Below are 16,486 nucleotides of genomic sequence, written 5' to 3' on the forward strand. Positions count from 1 at the left end.
TTTTTGCAGCAACCTGGGCAATACGCTTGATGTTTCTGTTTCAACTCATGTTCCCTGTGAACGTTAAACAGAGGAGTTTGAATGAAGTACTTTCATGTAATGTATCATTAGTCATAACTATTAGTGGTTGAGCTTTTTAAAGTCATCTTGGAAAAATCAGGTTGTTCTCAATGGTCATATGTCCAAACAACAAGATATTAATGTGAGTATGCTTCAGGGATCAATCCTTGGACCTTATTTTATTTCCAGGAGATTAGACACTATGGGTTTCGAACTTAGTACATGCAGGTTTTCAGTCCGTGTTGTCAGCCACGGAGCCACCGATAGATGGCAAGCGTTTGAATGCATATACAAATTGGTAAGTATGTTCAGGCTTGCGTCTGAAGAAAAAGAACAAAAGGACACCGCATGGTCAGAGAGAAACAAAGTTGGCGCTGAAGGAGATGGATGTAAGGCAAGAATGGGCTGGCTGTGGCCAGCATGTGGTCGGTAGAAAGAGAAACGTGCATTAGGTGAAATGGACAGGTGGCAATGAGAGACTTTAAGCTGGCGTCGAGATGAGGGGGAAGAAAGATTGCAGTTGAAAAAGACGGACATATAAGAAATGGCTGTCTACAGCCGACATGTAATGGAGCAGAAACGAGAGACTATTAAGCTGGTGTCAAGACTAGGTGAAAGAAAAACGGTAATAAATGACTTGTGTTAAAAAAGAAAGAAAAGCAGATTTATTTTTGTTTGTTTCTTTTTAATGGTGCCGGGCAGTGTGGAGGTCTGAGAGAGGTTTAAACTGTAATGAACACTGTTCGAGTAATGGCCACGATACAGAGTATTGTTGCCACATCTAGGTGCATCTTCCCCAAGTATCTACCTTTTAGCAACAAAATCTCATCCCTTCACTGTTAAGGTCCCTAAATTGCGGAAAGCTTTCTACTCTAATAGTTTCTTCCCTCGAACAGCTAGACTTTGGAATTCCCTGACTGATATGCAGAGGCTTAAATATAACGTAAACCAACATCTTGTAAATCTTTCCTAGGCATGGTCCCAAATAGTAGCCCCTTACGTCCAAGTGGCGATATGTCGTGTTAGAGGTGAACGTGAGGAAAAAAAAAATTTTTTTAAAGATTGTACACGTCTTTTATACATATTACTATTTTTTGCAAATAAATTTGATTTGAATTTGAAATAATATGTGTGCTAAAGTAAAAATAACACACGTCTTCAAATACTTTTTCCTTTTTTTTTACAAGGGAATCACCGTTTATCAAAGCCACTCAAAGAGTTAACGAGTGAGACGACACCGCAATGATCTGTAGTGGTGGAAATTGTGTAGAATTTGATTATTTGAAAGCTAAACAAGACCTTGTTTATATTAGACTTGAAAACGACCATATTGTAATCAACTGCAAAGTAGAACTACCGTATAGAGTTCCATAGGTTTGCAGTTTTAGAAAAGAAACTTTGTTCATGGAATATGCGTTTAGTTTTAGGCACCGTTAGAGAGTGGGGGAAATTGTTGACAGTGGTTGTAGCTAGACGAGTGTTTGTTGTGAATGTTTTGCAATGAGGAACCATAGATTGAATCTAAGTCATGCACTTGCCATGAAAATATTGAGAGATAGATAGACTCATAATGAAGCCAGTTTTGAACCGTGTCACTGAGAGGTGAAATATCCATAGATTGATTTGATTTTTTGTTGTTTGGTTTTTCTTTATATTCTAAGCGATGATGAGCTGCTCATATAGGAATAAAATTAAAAACATGGATTACAATAGAAAAAGGCGAGCATGAAAAGTAATAGAGTTAAGCTTAAACATGGAAAAATAAAGGACTAGTTGTTAAAACTGGAAAAGCAAGATATTCTAGAAAAAATATACTGGAAAAGCAAGATATTCTAGAAAAAATATAATAAATTTATAACTCAAAATATTGCAGCATTAAGAATTGATTATATAATGTTATAAATTGAATTTAAAAAAATTCTTAATGCTGCAATATTTTAGCGTGTGTGTGTGTGTGTAGATTGCTCCTTTTTTGGTCTGATGAGGTGTTATCCTTGAATTGGGATTCTACTGAAACATGTATGCAAATATGTAACCAATAATGTTTGTATAATAAACAAACTATATACCAGCTCTGTCTTACATTGAGCACTCTTTAATAATCATGCAAGTCATTGGATTTACATCTAGGAAACCAATCTATACAACCATTATATATATATATATATATATATATATAAAAGTGAACGTGTCTGTGTGTGTGTCTGTGTGTGTGCCCTATGCAATAACTCTGTCAATTTTTAGTCTACAGACTCGAAATTTGACATACAGGGTACTGAGATTTGGGAAAATTGATGTGATCAGTTTTTGACCAGAAATTTGGCGATTAAGGGGTCAAAGTTCAACGATTTGACCTTTGAGAACTCTACCAAACTCCTCTGACAATTTTGGGTCTATGCACTTGAAATTTTAGATATAGGTTCCTTGGACATGGATCTAACTTAATAACTTGATTTGAGCCCAAAACAATAAATTTTAAGGAGTCATAATAGGGGTCAAAGTTAAAAAAAAAAAATGACCTCTGCGGTCTCTTCCAAATTACTCAGACAATTTCTGGTCTAAATATTTGAAATTTTACATAAAGTGTATTCAGAGATAGGGCAAGCTTTTTCATCAGTTTGGGTCGAAAATTTTCAGTTACCAATATATAAATGTATGTATGTATGTCTGTTTGCATGTCTGCCTTAAACTTTCAATAGAGGTGATGGATTTTACCAAGATCAGTATCGTTTTAAAGTGCGATCTTTCATATGACAAATATCGAAAAATTGGCTAAAAACATTAATATCTTCTCCTTCAACTAGGCACTTTTTTACAGAGGGAGGCACTTTTTTCGCCGATATTTTTGAAAGTTATCCTCTCCTTTCGATTGTCTAGCCTTAATTTTTAAAACTGTTGCTTCCGGTTTGGCAGTGGTCATAACAGCATAAACGTTAAGTTTTACACCCTTCTTTTCCTCCTTTGCGGTACGGGTTCGAGCCTGCCTTCCTACTACCACTTTTTTTTTTTTTGCTCAACATACACATCAAAACACCCGGGCAACGCCGGGCTGAAATGTTAGTATATATATAAATGTGTGTGTGTGTGTGCATTTCCCTATGCAATAACTCTGTCAATTTTTAGTCTACAGACTCGAAATTTTATATACAGGGTACTGAGATTTGGAAAAATCGATGTGATTGGTTTTCGGCCAGAAATTTGGCTGTTAAGGGGTCAAAGTTCAACAATTTGATCTTTGAGAACTCTACCTAACTCCTCCGACAATTTTTGGTCTACACACTTGAAATTTTAGATATAGGTTCGTTGGACATGGATCTAACTTAATAACTTGATTTGAGCCCAAAACAATAAATATTAAGGGGTCATAATAGGGGTCAAAGTTAAAAAATTGACATTTATTTATTTTTTTTTTGCTCAGCATACACCTCCAAACACCCGGGCAACGCCGGGCACCCATGCTAGTATATATATATATATATATATATATATATATATATATATATATATATACTTCCGGTTATAAGATAGACGAATATTGGCTGAAGAGAGCTTGATAAGGATACCTTAAACGGGCCTTATTATCGGGCTTGAAACCGACGGTACCAATGACCTGTCTCAACTAACAACTTTCTGTACACAAAATATATATATATATATATATATATAAATAAATAAAATTATATAAACATTGTAATGTACATGGATCAATCAACGTTTCAACATTTTCATGTTTCATCAGGACTCTAAGCAAATTTCATAGTCATAAAATCAAAAAATTAATTTTTCTCAGAAGGCCATCGACAAAACAAACGACCCCTTCTGTTTTTGATTCCTTACAATGTTTATATAATTATATTCATATAAAAGCTCTACATTCGTATTGAGCACTTTTGAAGAAATATTGCTTTTTAGTTCTTGTTAACAATATACTTGAACTTAATTAATAGTGGTTGGACGATTCCCATATTTTTCCTGATTCCGATACAATTACCGATTCCGATTCTTTATAAATCTCCTAACATTCAACTACATAGTTGCTATTTTTCCCGATCGCAGTAAAAACAGATGTTAAATGTGCAGATATTTTCTCAAGCATGAAAATATACTTGTGGGGAGATGATCTGTACATTTTCATTTTACTGGTAGTTTAAAATTATAAATATTTAATTGTTGCTACTAGCAGTGGAAGATTTTGTTTTAAACAAAATCAAATAAAAAATACAATTAAAAGAATCGTTTTTGGTATAAGAAAATACTCATAATTTTTTCTGATTCCGATATCGATTCCAATTTTTCTGATTCTCGATTCTGATTAATCGTCTCAACACTAATATATAATAGTAAGTTATGAAAATATATATGCTTAAGCCTGACGAATTCTCATAAGAATTAAACGCAGAATATTCTGTGTAGCTTAATTGCCATATATATTTTCATAACTTACTACCTAGCTCTACCTATATATTGAGCACTGTTGAAGTAAATACTGAAAAATTTATGCATAAAATTATATCTCCGTATATTAATTTATGTGATTAAATGAAATAATATTAGTATCAAAGGCTTTCGTACTTTAACAGTTGATGACATTCTGTAGATGTTATTTTTTCTGTGCCTAATGACAACGAATTCGATGGAGCGAGTTGCGTCATCTGGTCAGATTCCGCATCCACTTGGACGACAATCATCAATCCGTTGCTATAATCAGGATCTTTAGTGCTGATCACTCCAGTCATGACTGTAGACAACTGCACAGCCGCATTTATGGATGGAGATGTTTGTATTAAACCAGCCAAGCCTTCTGGTGCCTCTAAGTTTTCCATCTTGATAAAAGGTTTTATCGAAAGAGTTGGATCCTCTATAGTTGATTCTGGGAATTCTTGCTTGATTCGAATCGATGTGTCCCTTTCTGTTCTGCTGCAAGGGTCACTTAGTGCACACTGTTTATACTGGGCCACCAGATGTTGAATGTAGGGGACACCTAAAGTCTCTCCAATGTAATCGATATCGTTGACGATATCAGCATTCAGAATAAGAAATCCGTCGTAGATAAAATGGCAGAGGGACCAGAGAGATTCTTCTTTAATCTTCTGGGTAAAAGTTAACTGTAGGAAGTTGTGCTGTAACACATTCACATTCGTCTCCTCGCTGAGTTTGGTACATGAAGCTAGCAAAACATCTCGATGAACCTGCAGAGAAAAGTAAAAAATTCTAAAGCTTAGATTCGGAAAAAGGAGGAATTTCAAAACATAGGATGAAAAGGGGGAACTCTGAACTCGGAAAACTAATGTACACAATAAATATTTCTTAATATCTGCGTACATATTTGATTCACCTAAACCAAGACTCATCAGCCTAGCTATATATAATGTACCACCGGTGGCAGGATTGGAACAGTAAACTGGAGTCACATTTGACTTCCATTTGACACCCTAACTTAGACGGCCACTGAAACATGCATTTATACATAGACAGACATATACACATGCTAACATATATATATATATATATATATATATATACACTCCTATAAATTTGTTTTTTTTTTGTATCTTGATATTCATATCAAAAACTCTTTTTTCTATTTATTTAAAAAGAAAATACAACTTTGTTATATATGGTGCGTGGAATTGCATTCATCTGCAAAAGATCTTGTTAATTTGCATATTCTTTTAAACATTCATTTTAATTAATTCCCTATTAGTTTTTTTGGTTTTCGTATTAGAACTCATGCAAAACATTATATTTGGATTTTAGCCAGGGAAAAATCGGTGCAAAAGTGTGAAAATTAAAAAATGGAATTTGCCAGGTGAAGGTCAAACGACGGCATTACAAATATGCATGCATAACGTAATAGCTATTGGTTCAGGTTTTAATTTTTACCCTTCAGCAAACATGTCTTCATAGCTCAGATATTAACATCAAAGGAAAAAGTAAATTGTAAGCTAAATGTTTTCGTTTTGCTTCTTGATGGTGGTGCATGAGGCATCTTTTTTTTTACATCTTAAATCATCACTATATAGTGGGTCCAATATAATCTATATATATAAAAGCGAAAATGTGTGTATGTATGCTTGTTTGTATGTATGTATGTGTGTGTGTTTGTATGTCTCACAAAAACTTTCGACATGGGTCACGGATTTTCACGAGATTGGTATAATTTTAAACTTCCAACCTTCGCCCGACAAATATCGAAAAATTGGCCAAAAACATTAATTTCTTCACCCTAAAATCATCAGTTTTCTACAGGGAGGGGTCAGCAAAAACCGTTCTCTCATGACAAGTTTGCTCCTACACATGCGTCATACGATGTCGGAACATGATTTACTTTAAATATTAAAAAACCGACACAATTTCGTCAATGTCGTCTTAACTCAGTTGTTTAGAGCGCGGCCTCATTATCTAAAGGTTTTAGGTTCAAATTGTGGTGTGAGATGTCTTTCTTTTTTTTTTCGATTTTTTAAATTTTAATATTGAAACAGTGTTTTTTTTTTGTTTTTATTTTTCAGATTTTTTAAAGAACTTTTAATGTTCGTTTTTCTGTTTTCTTTTTCCATCACATTCGTGTTTTCTTTTTTTGTTTTTCCCATTTTTACATTTAACATCGTTCGTTTGCCTTACGTTAGTTTTTTTGGGTATCTTTTTCGATTTTTTAAAGTTTTAACATTTTAATATTTAAAAATATTTACTTCGCTTATTCTTGTTTTGATTAACACACCCCACCCCCACCCGAGCACACACACACCTCGAAACACTCGGGCAACGCCGGGTACCTCCCGCTAGTCTATATATATAAAAGGCAAATGCGGCGTGTGCATTTTTGTATGTCCAAAAAAGGCTTTTTTCGCCGACGGTCTCGGAGTCGTTACTATCGCTTAGAAGTGTTTATATACCCCCTAGATAATAATATCTACGATTTGGGAACGCGCATTGCATCTAGATTTATTTACGTTGATTTTTACAAAATTCTTGCTATTTCAGCCCATCTTGTGTTTGTTCAGCTTTTTTGTATAAAACCGAAACTAATTCAAAGCTAAGAATTGTTCCCGGCAATCGCACCGGGGAACATCCAGAAGCAATCAGCTTTGATCAATGTGGGGGGAACTCCTTATATCAGACAATTTCTATTCAATTTGGACAATCCCCTTTTTATAGGGAGCTGCCCCCCCCCCATCATTTTGGGGAAGTGAAAACTGCCCCGCATTGAAACAAAGTAAACAAACCCCAAAAAGCTGTTCTGCAATAAATAAAATACTGCCACGTCATCGTAACGCTCCTGCGATGACCTCATTAAGCGGCTATCTGTCAATCAAACCTCTTTGACTCACTTTATAACCCTTAACTTAACACGCCAACCAATTTCTCTCACTCATGGCCGAGATGGTTAAGTGGTTGGCTTTTGTTTCCACCTCCGCGTCAAGGCTTCGGGGGTTCAATCCTACCTTCGTACTAAAACTTTTTTTTTTAACACATACACCTCCAAACACCTGGCCAACGCCGGGTACCCCCCCCCCTCGCTAGTATAATAATAAATATGAAATCTGCATTTATTAAACTATCATATTTAAGTGTATTTTATGACCAGGCATTGTCGGGTGGCCTGTTAGCATATATATATAATTATAAAACTTTGTGAACCGTCCTACCTTGCTTGCTTGAATCTTGTCTTGAACAATCAATCGATTCAATCTTTTAAAAATGGAATGACAGGTGAATTTATATCAGGATAATGCAAAGCTCAACAAATTGTTTTGGAGCTTATATAAAGTATCAATAAAAAAAAAAAAAAGGACAATATAAAAATATATATTAATGTATATATAGATTTATTCATTTATTCAATAAGGATAATACATCAATTAGGGGTATAGGATATATACCACAGTATTTCAAAGCCTAATGCTTCTCATCAGAAGAGGAGAGAAGATGCGTGATAACATATTAGGGATGCAATGTTTGCTAATAGCTACATTAGGAGCGTAATGATTGTGCGTGAGAGGAGAATGGTAATATGTTGAAACTGTTGAGGACGGAAAATGGGAGAACTAACTACAGTGATCTATGCAATACAGGTAGGTATATATATCATGAAGGTAGGTATATATCATGAAGGTAGGTATATATCATGCAAGTAGGTATATATACAGGTAGATATATATCATGAAGGTAGGTATATATCATGTATGCCATGGTGGGTTCAATATATTTGTGCCTATGCGCAACTATACTATCGAGAAGAATGTAGAAGTGATTGAAAGTGGATGTTTATTTAATTATATGTAGTTATGGGTTATAACTGTCGAAGGGTTTTTCTTGAAATAGGGGACTTATGCTAGGTTCGTATATATTAGAAGGTGTATCGGAATTACAACTTAGTATAATTTAAACAAAGTATAAATTATAAAATAATAGAAATAAGTAATATAATAAAAAGACAGAATATAAAAAAATATAAATGAATAAAATAAAGGATAAACAAATGGTAAAATAAGAGGATAAAAAAATATAAAGGAACAAGGGATAATGTTGCAATATTTTTTATATAATTATGAGGATAATGTTGCAATATTTTTTATATAACCCCTGAAAATTGGGATATTCTATTTATATGACCCCTGAATATTTATATGAATTTTATATGACCCCTGAAAATTGGGATATTCTATTTATAAATGCTACCGATAGGAACAGACAAATCAAATTGAATCATGTTCTGCTATCAACCAATCAGAAACCAGAATTGCTCCATATAAATTTTGAATCTTTTAGCATTCCAGCACATAATTTTTTTGTGCCAACATGAGAGGGTCTTTTGCTATTTGCCTGCAAAATTATACATACTTTTGGCCAAGTTTCAGAAAAATCTAATGGCTGGATCAAAAGTTATGGGAAAAAAAAACCATGTAATTTTTTCACCTTTTGAGCCCCTGGGGCTCCAATGGGAATTTTCGCAAAAAATTTTTTTTTTTACTGCGCACATCTTTTTAATGAAATACAATTTGTGGCAAAATTTCAGGAAAAATTAATGGACGATTATCTGGCAATCATCAAGACTAACAAATGCACGGAAGCATGGACGCCACTGAAAACATAGGTCCCTCTCCAATAAATCGGGGGGGGGGGGACATAAAAAGTAGGCTTTTAATATTAATGCATTAATGTAAGATAGAAAAAAAGGCTCAACTTCATACATACATACATACATATATATATATATATATATATATACTAGCATGGGTGCCTGGCGTTGCCCAGGTGTTTGGAGGTGTATGCTGAGCAAAAAAAAAAAAAAAAAAAAAGAGTTAATTTTTTTAACTTTGACCCCTATTATGACCCCTTAAAATTTATTGTTTTGGGCTCAAATCAAGTTATTAAGTTAGATCCATGTCCAACGAACCTTTATGTAAAATTTCAAGTGTTTAGACTCAAAATTGTCGGAGGAGTTAGGTAGAGTTCTCAAAGGTCAAATCGTTGAACTTTGACCCCTTAACAGCCAAATTTCTGGCCGATAACCGATCACATAGATTTTCCCAGATCTCAGTAACCTGTATATCAAATTTCGAGTCTGTAGACTTAAAATTGACAGAGATATTGCATAGGAAAATGTACACAGACACACACACACACTTTTATATATATATATATATATATATATATATATATATATATATATATATATATATATATAATTACTTAATTTACTCACATAAAATTAATATACGAAAGTATAGATTTATGCGTAAACTTTAAGTATTTACTTCAAAAGTGCTAGGTGCATAAGTGGATGAAACCCAGAATATTCAGTGTAGCTTAATCGCCATATACATTTTTTAAGTGACTATATATATATAGATATACACTTCTATATTTCATTTTTTTTTTTTTTTTTTAGGGGTACAAAGCTTTATTTTAGCTGTTAAAAAAAAAAAAGGAACACTGAGTTTTTTGTATCCATGGTAAAAAGGGCAGAGGGACAACATTTTATGGAGGTTGAAAAAAAAAGAAAAAAAGAGGAATAAAATAAATAAGGCGGTAGAGTCAGCCAACCAGGTTTCACCCTCACTTTTCAAAGCCTAATCGAGATTTATTTTTTTTGTATCGGAAAATGAATTCAAATGGGGAAAGAACTAAAATAAAATCAAACTATCAAAAAAAAAAATGGGAACGTCTAAAATAAATCTATCATTATGATAATTATACAATGGAAAGGAAACAAGATTAGTCTCTAAGGCGTTTTCTGCTTTTTACCATGGATACAAAAAAACTCATTCTTCCTTTTTAACAGCTATAATATATATATATATATATATATATATATATATATATGTGCCTTGCTTTCTTCACTATTTCAATTGTAAATAGTGAAATTATATATATTATAAATATTCTTTTGCTGTTATAAATGTACCTACCTGTCATCATCATCATCATCAGTTTAATCTCCATTTACATGCTAGGATGTGTTGGATGGAAATAATGCAAGCTATGATATAAAAATAGATGAAACATTGTAAAAAAAAAATAAATGATTTACCATAATATTAACGGAGCCATTACTAATGGCGGCATTACAATATAATCGCATCTTCCACATTTGACGGAATCGCGTAGTCAGCCAATTGGGCGAATTTTGTTGCAATTCAAACTTGTATACTGGTGGAGGTAGAGTTAACATTTCCGCTGATGGCGGAGACAAATGCAAAGGTGGCGGGGTTTCAAGGGATTGCTGCATCGTCTGAGGTAAGGCAGCTTGGGATTCGGCACTTGATGAACTCACAGTATTCTGTGTCATTTTCTCACCAGGTCCGCTACAAGAAAAAAGAAACAATATATAAAAAGAGAAACATCGTGTAGGCATTGTACCTATTTACTATGCCTCTCCACGGGACAGAGTTAGACACCAGGGTCGTTTTTTAACGTGGAGAAAAGGTACAAAAATAAAAATTGTCTCAGTCGTGAAGGATTTCTCCTCCAACGAAAGAGAACAAGAAATAGAAGTGCAGCATCTGAAGAACAGATACTACACTTTGATCTTGTCCCGAAGGCCAAGAAAAGCAGAGGAGTAGAAACTGATAAATCCAGCCCGAACAATTGGGAGGGGGGGGGTAGATTTGATTCTTGTCCAGAATTAAAAAACAAAAATAAAGAAAAATCTGTATGATGCACGTCCGTGATGGAATAAAATAGGTAAAATGATCAAGAGGTTTTATCTTTGTAAAGAAAATCATTTTTAAGTGATTAATTGGAATTTGTAGGCATTACAACATAAATCTCGCAAGTCTGAATAGTTTTTAGTTATCTCCTTTTGTTTCTTTAGATTGTTTTCAAAATGGCGGACAAGACAGTTCCTCTTGTTGCAGTGGGTTTATGATAGTGAGAAGGTACCAATCAACCGTACAACTAACAAGGTAGACACAAAGACAAAACGATAATGGCAATAGCAAAGAAGAATGACAGACACTGATATATTTTTAAAGATGATGGATATCATGTTTCATTTACCGAGAATCGAAAATGGTAAATTGTAGGTAATGGAGATGGTATAGTCAAGATCAACCAGAGTAAGCGGGATCAGTTACTGGAAAGAGGTAGCTGGGTTTGGGTTACGGTTAGGGTTATGGTCACTGGAAACTGGTAGCAGGACGTCAGTGGATGCTGGAATGAATAGCTGGATGTCAGTGGGCACTGAAATGTGTAGCCAGACGTCAGTGGGCACTGAAATGTGTAGCCAGACGTCAGTGGGCACTGAAATGTGTAGCCAGACGTCAGTGGGAACTGAAACAGGTAGCCAGACATCAGTGGGCACTGAAACAGGTAGCCGTACGTCAGTGGGCACTGAAACGGGTAGCCGGACGTCAGTGGGCACCGGAACGGGTAGCCGGACCTCAGTGGGCACTGGAACGGGTAGCCGGACCTCAGTGGGCACTGAAAAGGATAGCTAGACGTTAGTGGGCACTGGAGAGGGTAGCTGGATGTTAGTGGGCACTGGAATGGGTGGCCAGACGTCAGTGGGCAATGAAACAGGTAGCTGGACGTCAGTGGGCACTCGAATGGATATTCGGACGTCAGTAGGCACTCGCATGGGTAGTTGGGCATCAGTGAGTGCAAGTGAGTCAGCACTTGTTGATTATGTCATCTGGAGATGGTACAGTAAATTGACACATTGCAACATTCTTTTATTACTTATAAAATTTGATTTTCTTATTTAAAAACAAATCTACTTGATCAACTTATGTAATTTTTGGAATATGATATTTTTGTTTCCTCATGCATATGTACATCATACAGATTTTTTTTATTTTGGTTTCTAATACAGGGGAAATTCTGGAGAAGAACCTTAGATTCTTGCTGATCTCTGATCAATCGGCATATCAAAGTTGTGTTATTGGCACTCTGAACAGGCTCAATGTTGCTTACTTTTTACGATCTTGAGTCGAGAACAACTTTTGTAATAGATAAATGATCCCAAAAAGAATTGCAATAGAAATAAGGCTTGGAATTGTCAAGAATTCCAGATAAGGAATAACGGTATTAATCCAATCTTAGTTAGCAGTGGTCCTTCTCACATCAATAGTACAGACTTTTTAACTGTATTTTATTATTAACCAATTTCGTTGATCAGATTATTCTTAAATTTGACTATAACTGGATTCATTGAAATCATTTTCAATATTGTTCTACAATTTAAATCACCTATTTGAACATTGCAATTTTCAAAGATTTCAATGTTTATGCTAATTAGCAATTCTATACTTTTATTTTGCTAGTTATTTTCTCTGAAGAAAAAAAGAGATTTATTTTTGAAACTCCATGGAATAAGGAAATAATCTTTTTTTATTCCTTGTTTTAGAACAATAAATTTTGTATCATTTAATTCCCTTCATATGTCAATGCTTCATCTTGAATATTGAGCATTTTTTTCAGTAGAGAATTCAGTTTATAAATATTTGAATTCATATTCATATATTACTACTTTAAAAATAGATATATATGTTCATGTATATATATATATATATATATATATATATATATATATATATATATATATATAGGATTGAGCTTGTAAATATTTATGTTATTATTTATCTCTATCTCTACTTATATATAAAAGGCACTTTGTGTGTGTATGTGTGAGAGAGAGAGAGAGTTTGTTCCCTATTGACTCTGAAACGGTTTGGCCGATTTTTTGTGAAATTTTATTTTTATGTATCTAACAGTTCTTAGATAGTTTTTTTTTACCAGAATGCCTCTGATAAATATCAAAAATCGATGATTGAAGAATCCAATAAAGGAAGGAACAGTACGATTTTGACCAAAGTTAACACCCTTATACAATCTTACTTCACAAGTGCATTAGAGATGTTGTATCACTGCACAAGCAGACGGACCCGGCATATAAAATCAACAGTAGATTCTTTGATAAGACAGGAGAGCATCTGTAATGAGCGTTCCTGTTTAGTGCACAATTGAACCATGATATTTGACTTTTGCAATTTAAACTTTAATTCAAGCCATTATATATAAAAACAATTTTATAAAATCAACATCATGTTCTATACGGTGCAATGTAGACTAAATGTATTAGGGACTAAGTCACTGCTATGAAGCTCCCTCCAAGTGCACCATAGTGGATTCCCAGCTAGAGCAATCAATCAATCGATTTGAATGAAAAATAAGCAGTTTCACCGATTTCAATGACAATAGAGTATTGGAAGTATGAAACCTTCATTGATCATTATTCAATCCCGGGCACCATCAGGTCTCCCTGCTAGTATATTACTATTTAATAACTCGGGATTGAGTTGTCCCAGAAATTAATTTTTTTATTATTTGGTCTACTATTCTCATCTTGGTTATTATATTCACAACACTACAGATAATGCAACCTTCAGATGCATCTTTTTAAACGGTGGAACCTTTACCTCAAACTATCGGATATGAACTTCGAACTGACCCCATCAACTTATCCGTGCAGATAGATTGTTTCCATCCCATCAACCATGACTACACAGAAGTGTTAATTTACGTTATTCTTAGTTATTATCAACTTGTGGTGCAATGGTTAAAAGTGTTGATTAACAATTAGTTCTAAGTAACAGTCCTTGCTTAAAAGTACAATCTTTACTACTGTCGAAAATAGCTAAGAATTACATAAATTAACATTTTTAATGGCTAATGGCTGTCAGAATGAGAACAATCTACCCTAATGAATAAAATAATCGGTTAAATTCAAAATTGCCTGATGTCCCTGAGTTTGATATGATATATGTATATGAGAAGTGTTCAATAAGCAATGCTCCTAATCTACTTCCAGTTCTGAAATTTTGCTCTTGAAATGATTTATATCTCTAAGGGTTATGTGGCAAATTACAGCTTTGAACTATGGTTTTTGATTTATAGGTGTTTGAACTGAGTCAGGTGTGAAATGGAGCCTGTTGAGTGTCACACAGTAATCTGGTTTTTGTATTTGAAAAGACCACATTAAGAAGCTATCAAAATCAAGAGACGAAGTAATATCAGGTATCCTCCTCCAAGGCAATGCTCTGATCCACAACACACATGATATCAGAAATGTTATTCGAAAGGAAAACAATTCTCAGATGAAGTAGCTTTGATTACCGAAGTCATGTCATGGTTGGAGGACTAACCTGGGGTGTTTTACGAAAACGGTTTCCAAAGCTGCATTAAATAATGGGAGAAATGCATAATTTTAGATGGTCCTTATGTAAAGAAAGACTCATAACTGTGACAAGTTTTGTTGCTCTAATGTTATGAAAAGTGAGTCAGGGACATTACTTATTGAATGCCCTTCATATGTATATATAAATGGATTTCTAAGAATTTCTGTAATTATATCTTCATGTACTGATTATAAAGTATCATAGGAAGAAAAAGAAGAAAAAAGAAACTAAGATAAAAAGAAAAGAAAAAAGAAATGGAGCAAAAAAGAGAAGAATGAAAATAAGAAAAGAAAAACAGAAAATAAGAAAAAGAAAAAAACAAAAAGAAAAAGGACAAAAAGAAAAATGAAAAAGAAGAAAAATAAAATAAGGACAAAAGACAGAAAATTGAAGAGAAAAAGAAAAGAAAAAGAAGAAAAAGGAAGTAGAAAAAAAAAAGAAAAAAGAAATGCTGAAGGCTGGGAAAAAAAAAAGAACAGAAAAACAGAAAATAAGAAAAAGGAAAAATATGAAAAAAGAGAAAAAGAAAAGAAAAAATAAGAAAAGAAGGAAAAAAGCAAAAAAGAGAAAGGACAAAAAATAAATGAACAAAAAGTAGAAGTAAAATAAAAAAAGAAGGAAAAAAGAAAAGAAATAAAAATGAATAAGGTGAAGAAGGTCACATTAATTTACCCATCTGATGAAGGCATATTGGAAATATCCAAAAGCAGATTGGCTGAATCGATGGCCGGCCCTTGGCTCTCTTTTCGACCAGCCTCAATGTTTGGAGTGCCATCACTGTTCAACTGATTTACTAATTCATTTTCCATCCGTTTCAACCAATACTCCTGCCTCGCTCTTGATTCACGCTTTTTAATTCGCCAATATTCTCGCATCCATTCTTTGGGACGACGGTGGTGGGCGTTTGTACGGCCACGAGCGCGCGAACTACTGCTTCCGCGAGCTCGGGAACTGGAACCGCCCCTACCCCGAGGTCGATTTGGCCTGGACAATGAAAGGCAGAATAAGCAAAAAAGAAAAAGATTAATACAAAATGGAAGACAAGAAAAACAATAAAAAAAGACACAAATATCAATAAGAATGCAATGAATAATTATTGGACAATTTTTACAAAACTTTAAGAAAATTAAAATTCAAATCAAGAAAAAAAACAAAAACAATCATTGTAAGGTAAGTTTCATGAATAAATATTCTTTTTTTATTTTTGAATAACAAACTGATAACACACAAAAAAATTTGGGGGATTTTTTTTGTTTTTATTTCTTTTTATGACTTTTTTCAAATCAAGATAAATATTTAAATACTAGCAGGCTGCCCAGCATTGCCCGGTCGTAAGATACGCATAATATTATATTTTAATCCATACAAAAACTGAAACATATGCATGCAAAGATTATGTTTTTTCTAAACAGTTCACTTCTTGTAAGTAAAAAAAAAAAAGAAAATACTCGAGCTGAGATCGAAACGAAAATATAAAGACAGTGAATTAAGTATGATAACCATTAGGTCAACTTGACATGATCTTTAAAAAGTGTTTTTAAATGTACTTATTCTTAACATAAGGAATTTGTCATAAGAACAATTCAGACATGTGCATTTGTGAAATGGTTGACAAACATAAAAATCCGATGATCCCCCCCCCCCCCCGTACCATTTTTCCAATTTTAACCTCTTAACAACCTTTTTTCTGGATGAAAACCATTTAAAAAGTTTTTCACACGTCTGAATACCTTATATACCAAATT

At 33.8% G+C, this 16,486-nt stretch overlaps 1 protein-coding gene across 1 annotated transcript in view; it reads right to left on the bottom strand.

Annotated features, from left to right (window-relative positions):
* Positions 1-3,544: 3,544 nt before the first annotated feature.
* Positions 3,545-16,486, bottom strand: part of LOC145249449 (uncharacterized) — a 64,658-nt gene continuing 51,716 nt past the window's right edge. Inside the window, exons 10-12 of the mRNA XM_080111009.1 lie at positions 15,414-15,725; positions 10,595-10,868; positions 3,545-5,249 (exon numbers count right to left, since the gene is read on the bottom strand). Of these exons, the coding sequence (XP_079967135.1) occupies positions 4,617-5,249; positions 10,595-10,868; positions 15,414-15,725 (1,219 nt within the window). The 3' untranslated portion in view covers positions 3,545-4,616. The remainder of the gene's footprint in view (positions 5,250-10,594; positions 10,869-15,413; positions 15,726-16,486) is intronic.

This window comes from Euprymna scolopes, chromosome 28, assembly GCF_053919585.1.
Source record: "Euprymna scolopes isolate OS-2025 chromosome 28, ASM5391958v1, whole genome shotgun sequence".
NCBI lineage: Eukaryota > Metazoa > Mollusca > Cephalopoda > Sepiida > Sepiolidae > Euprymna > Euprymna scolopes.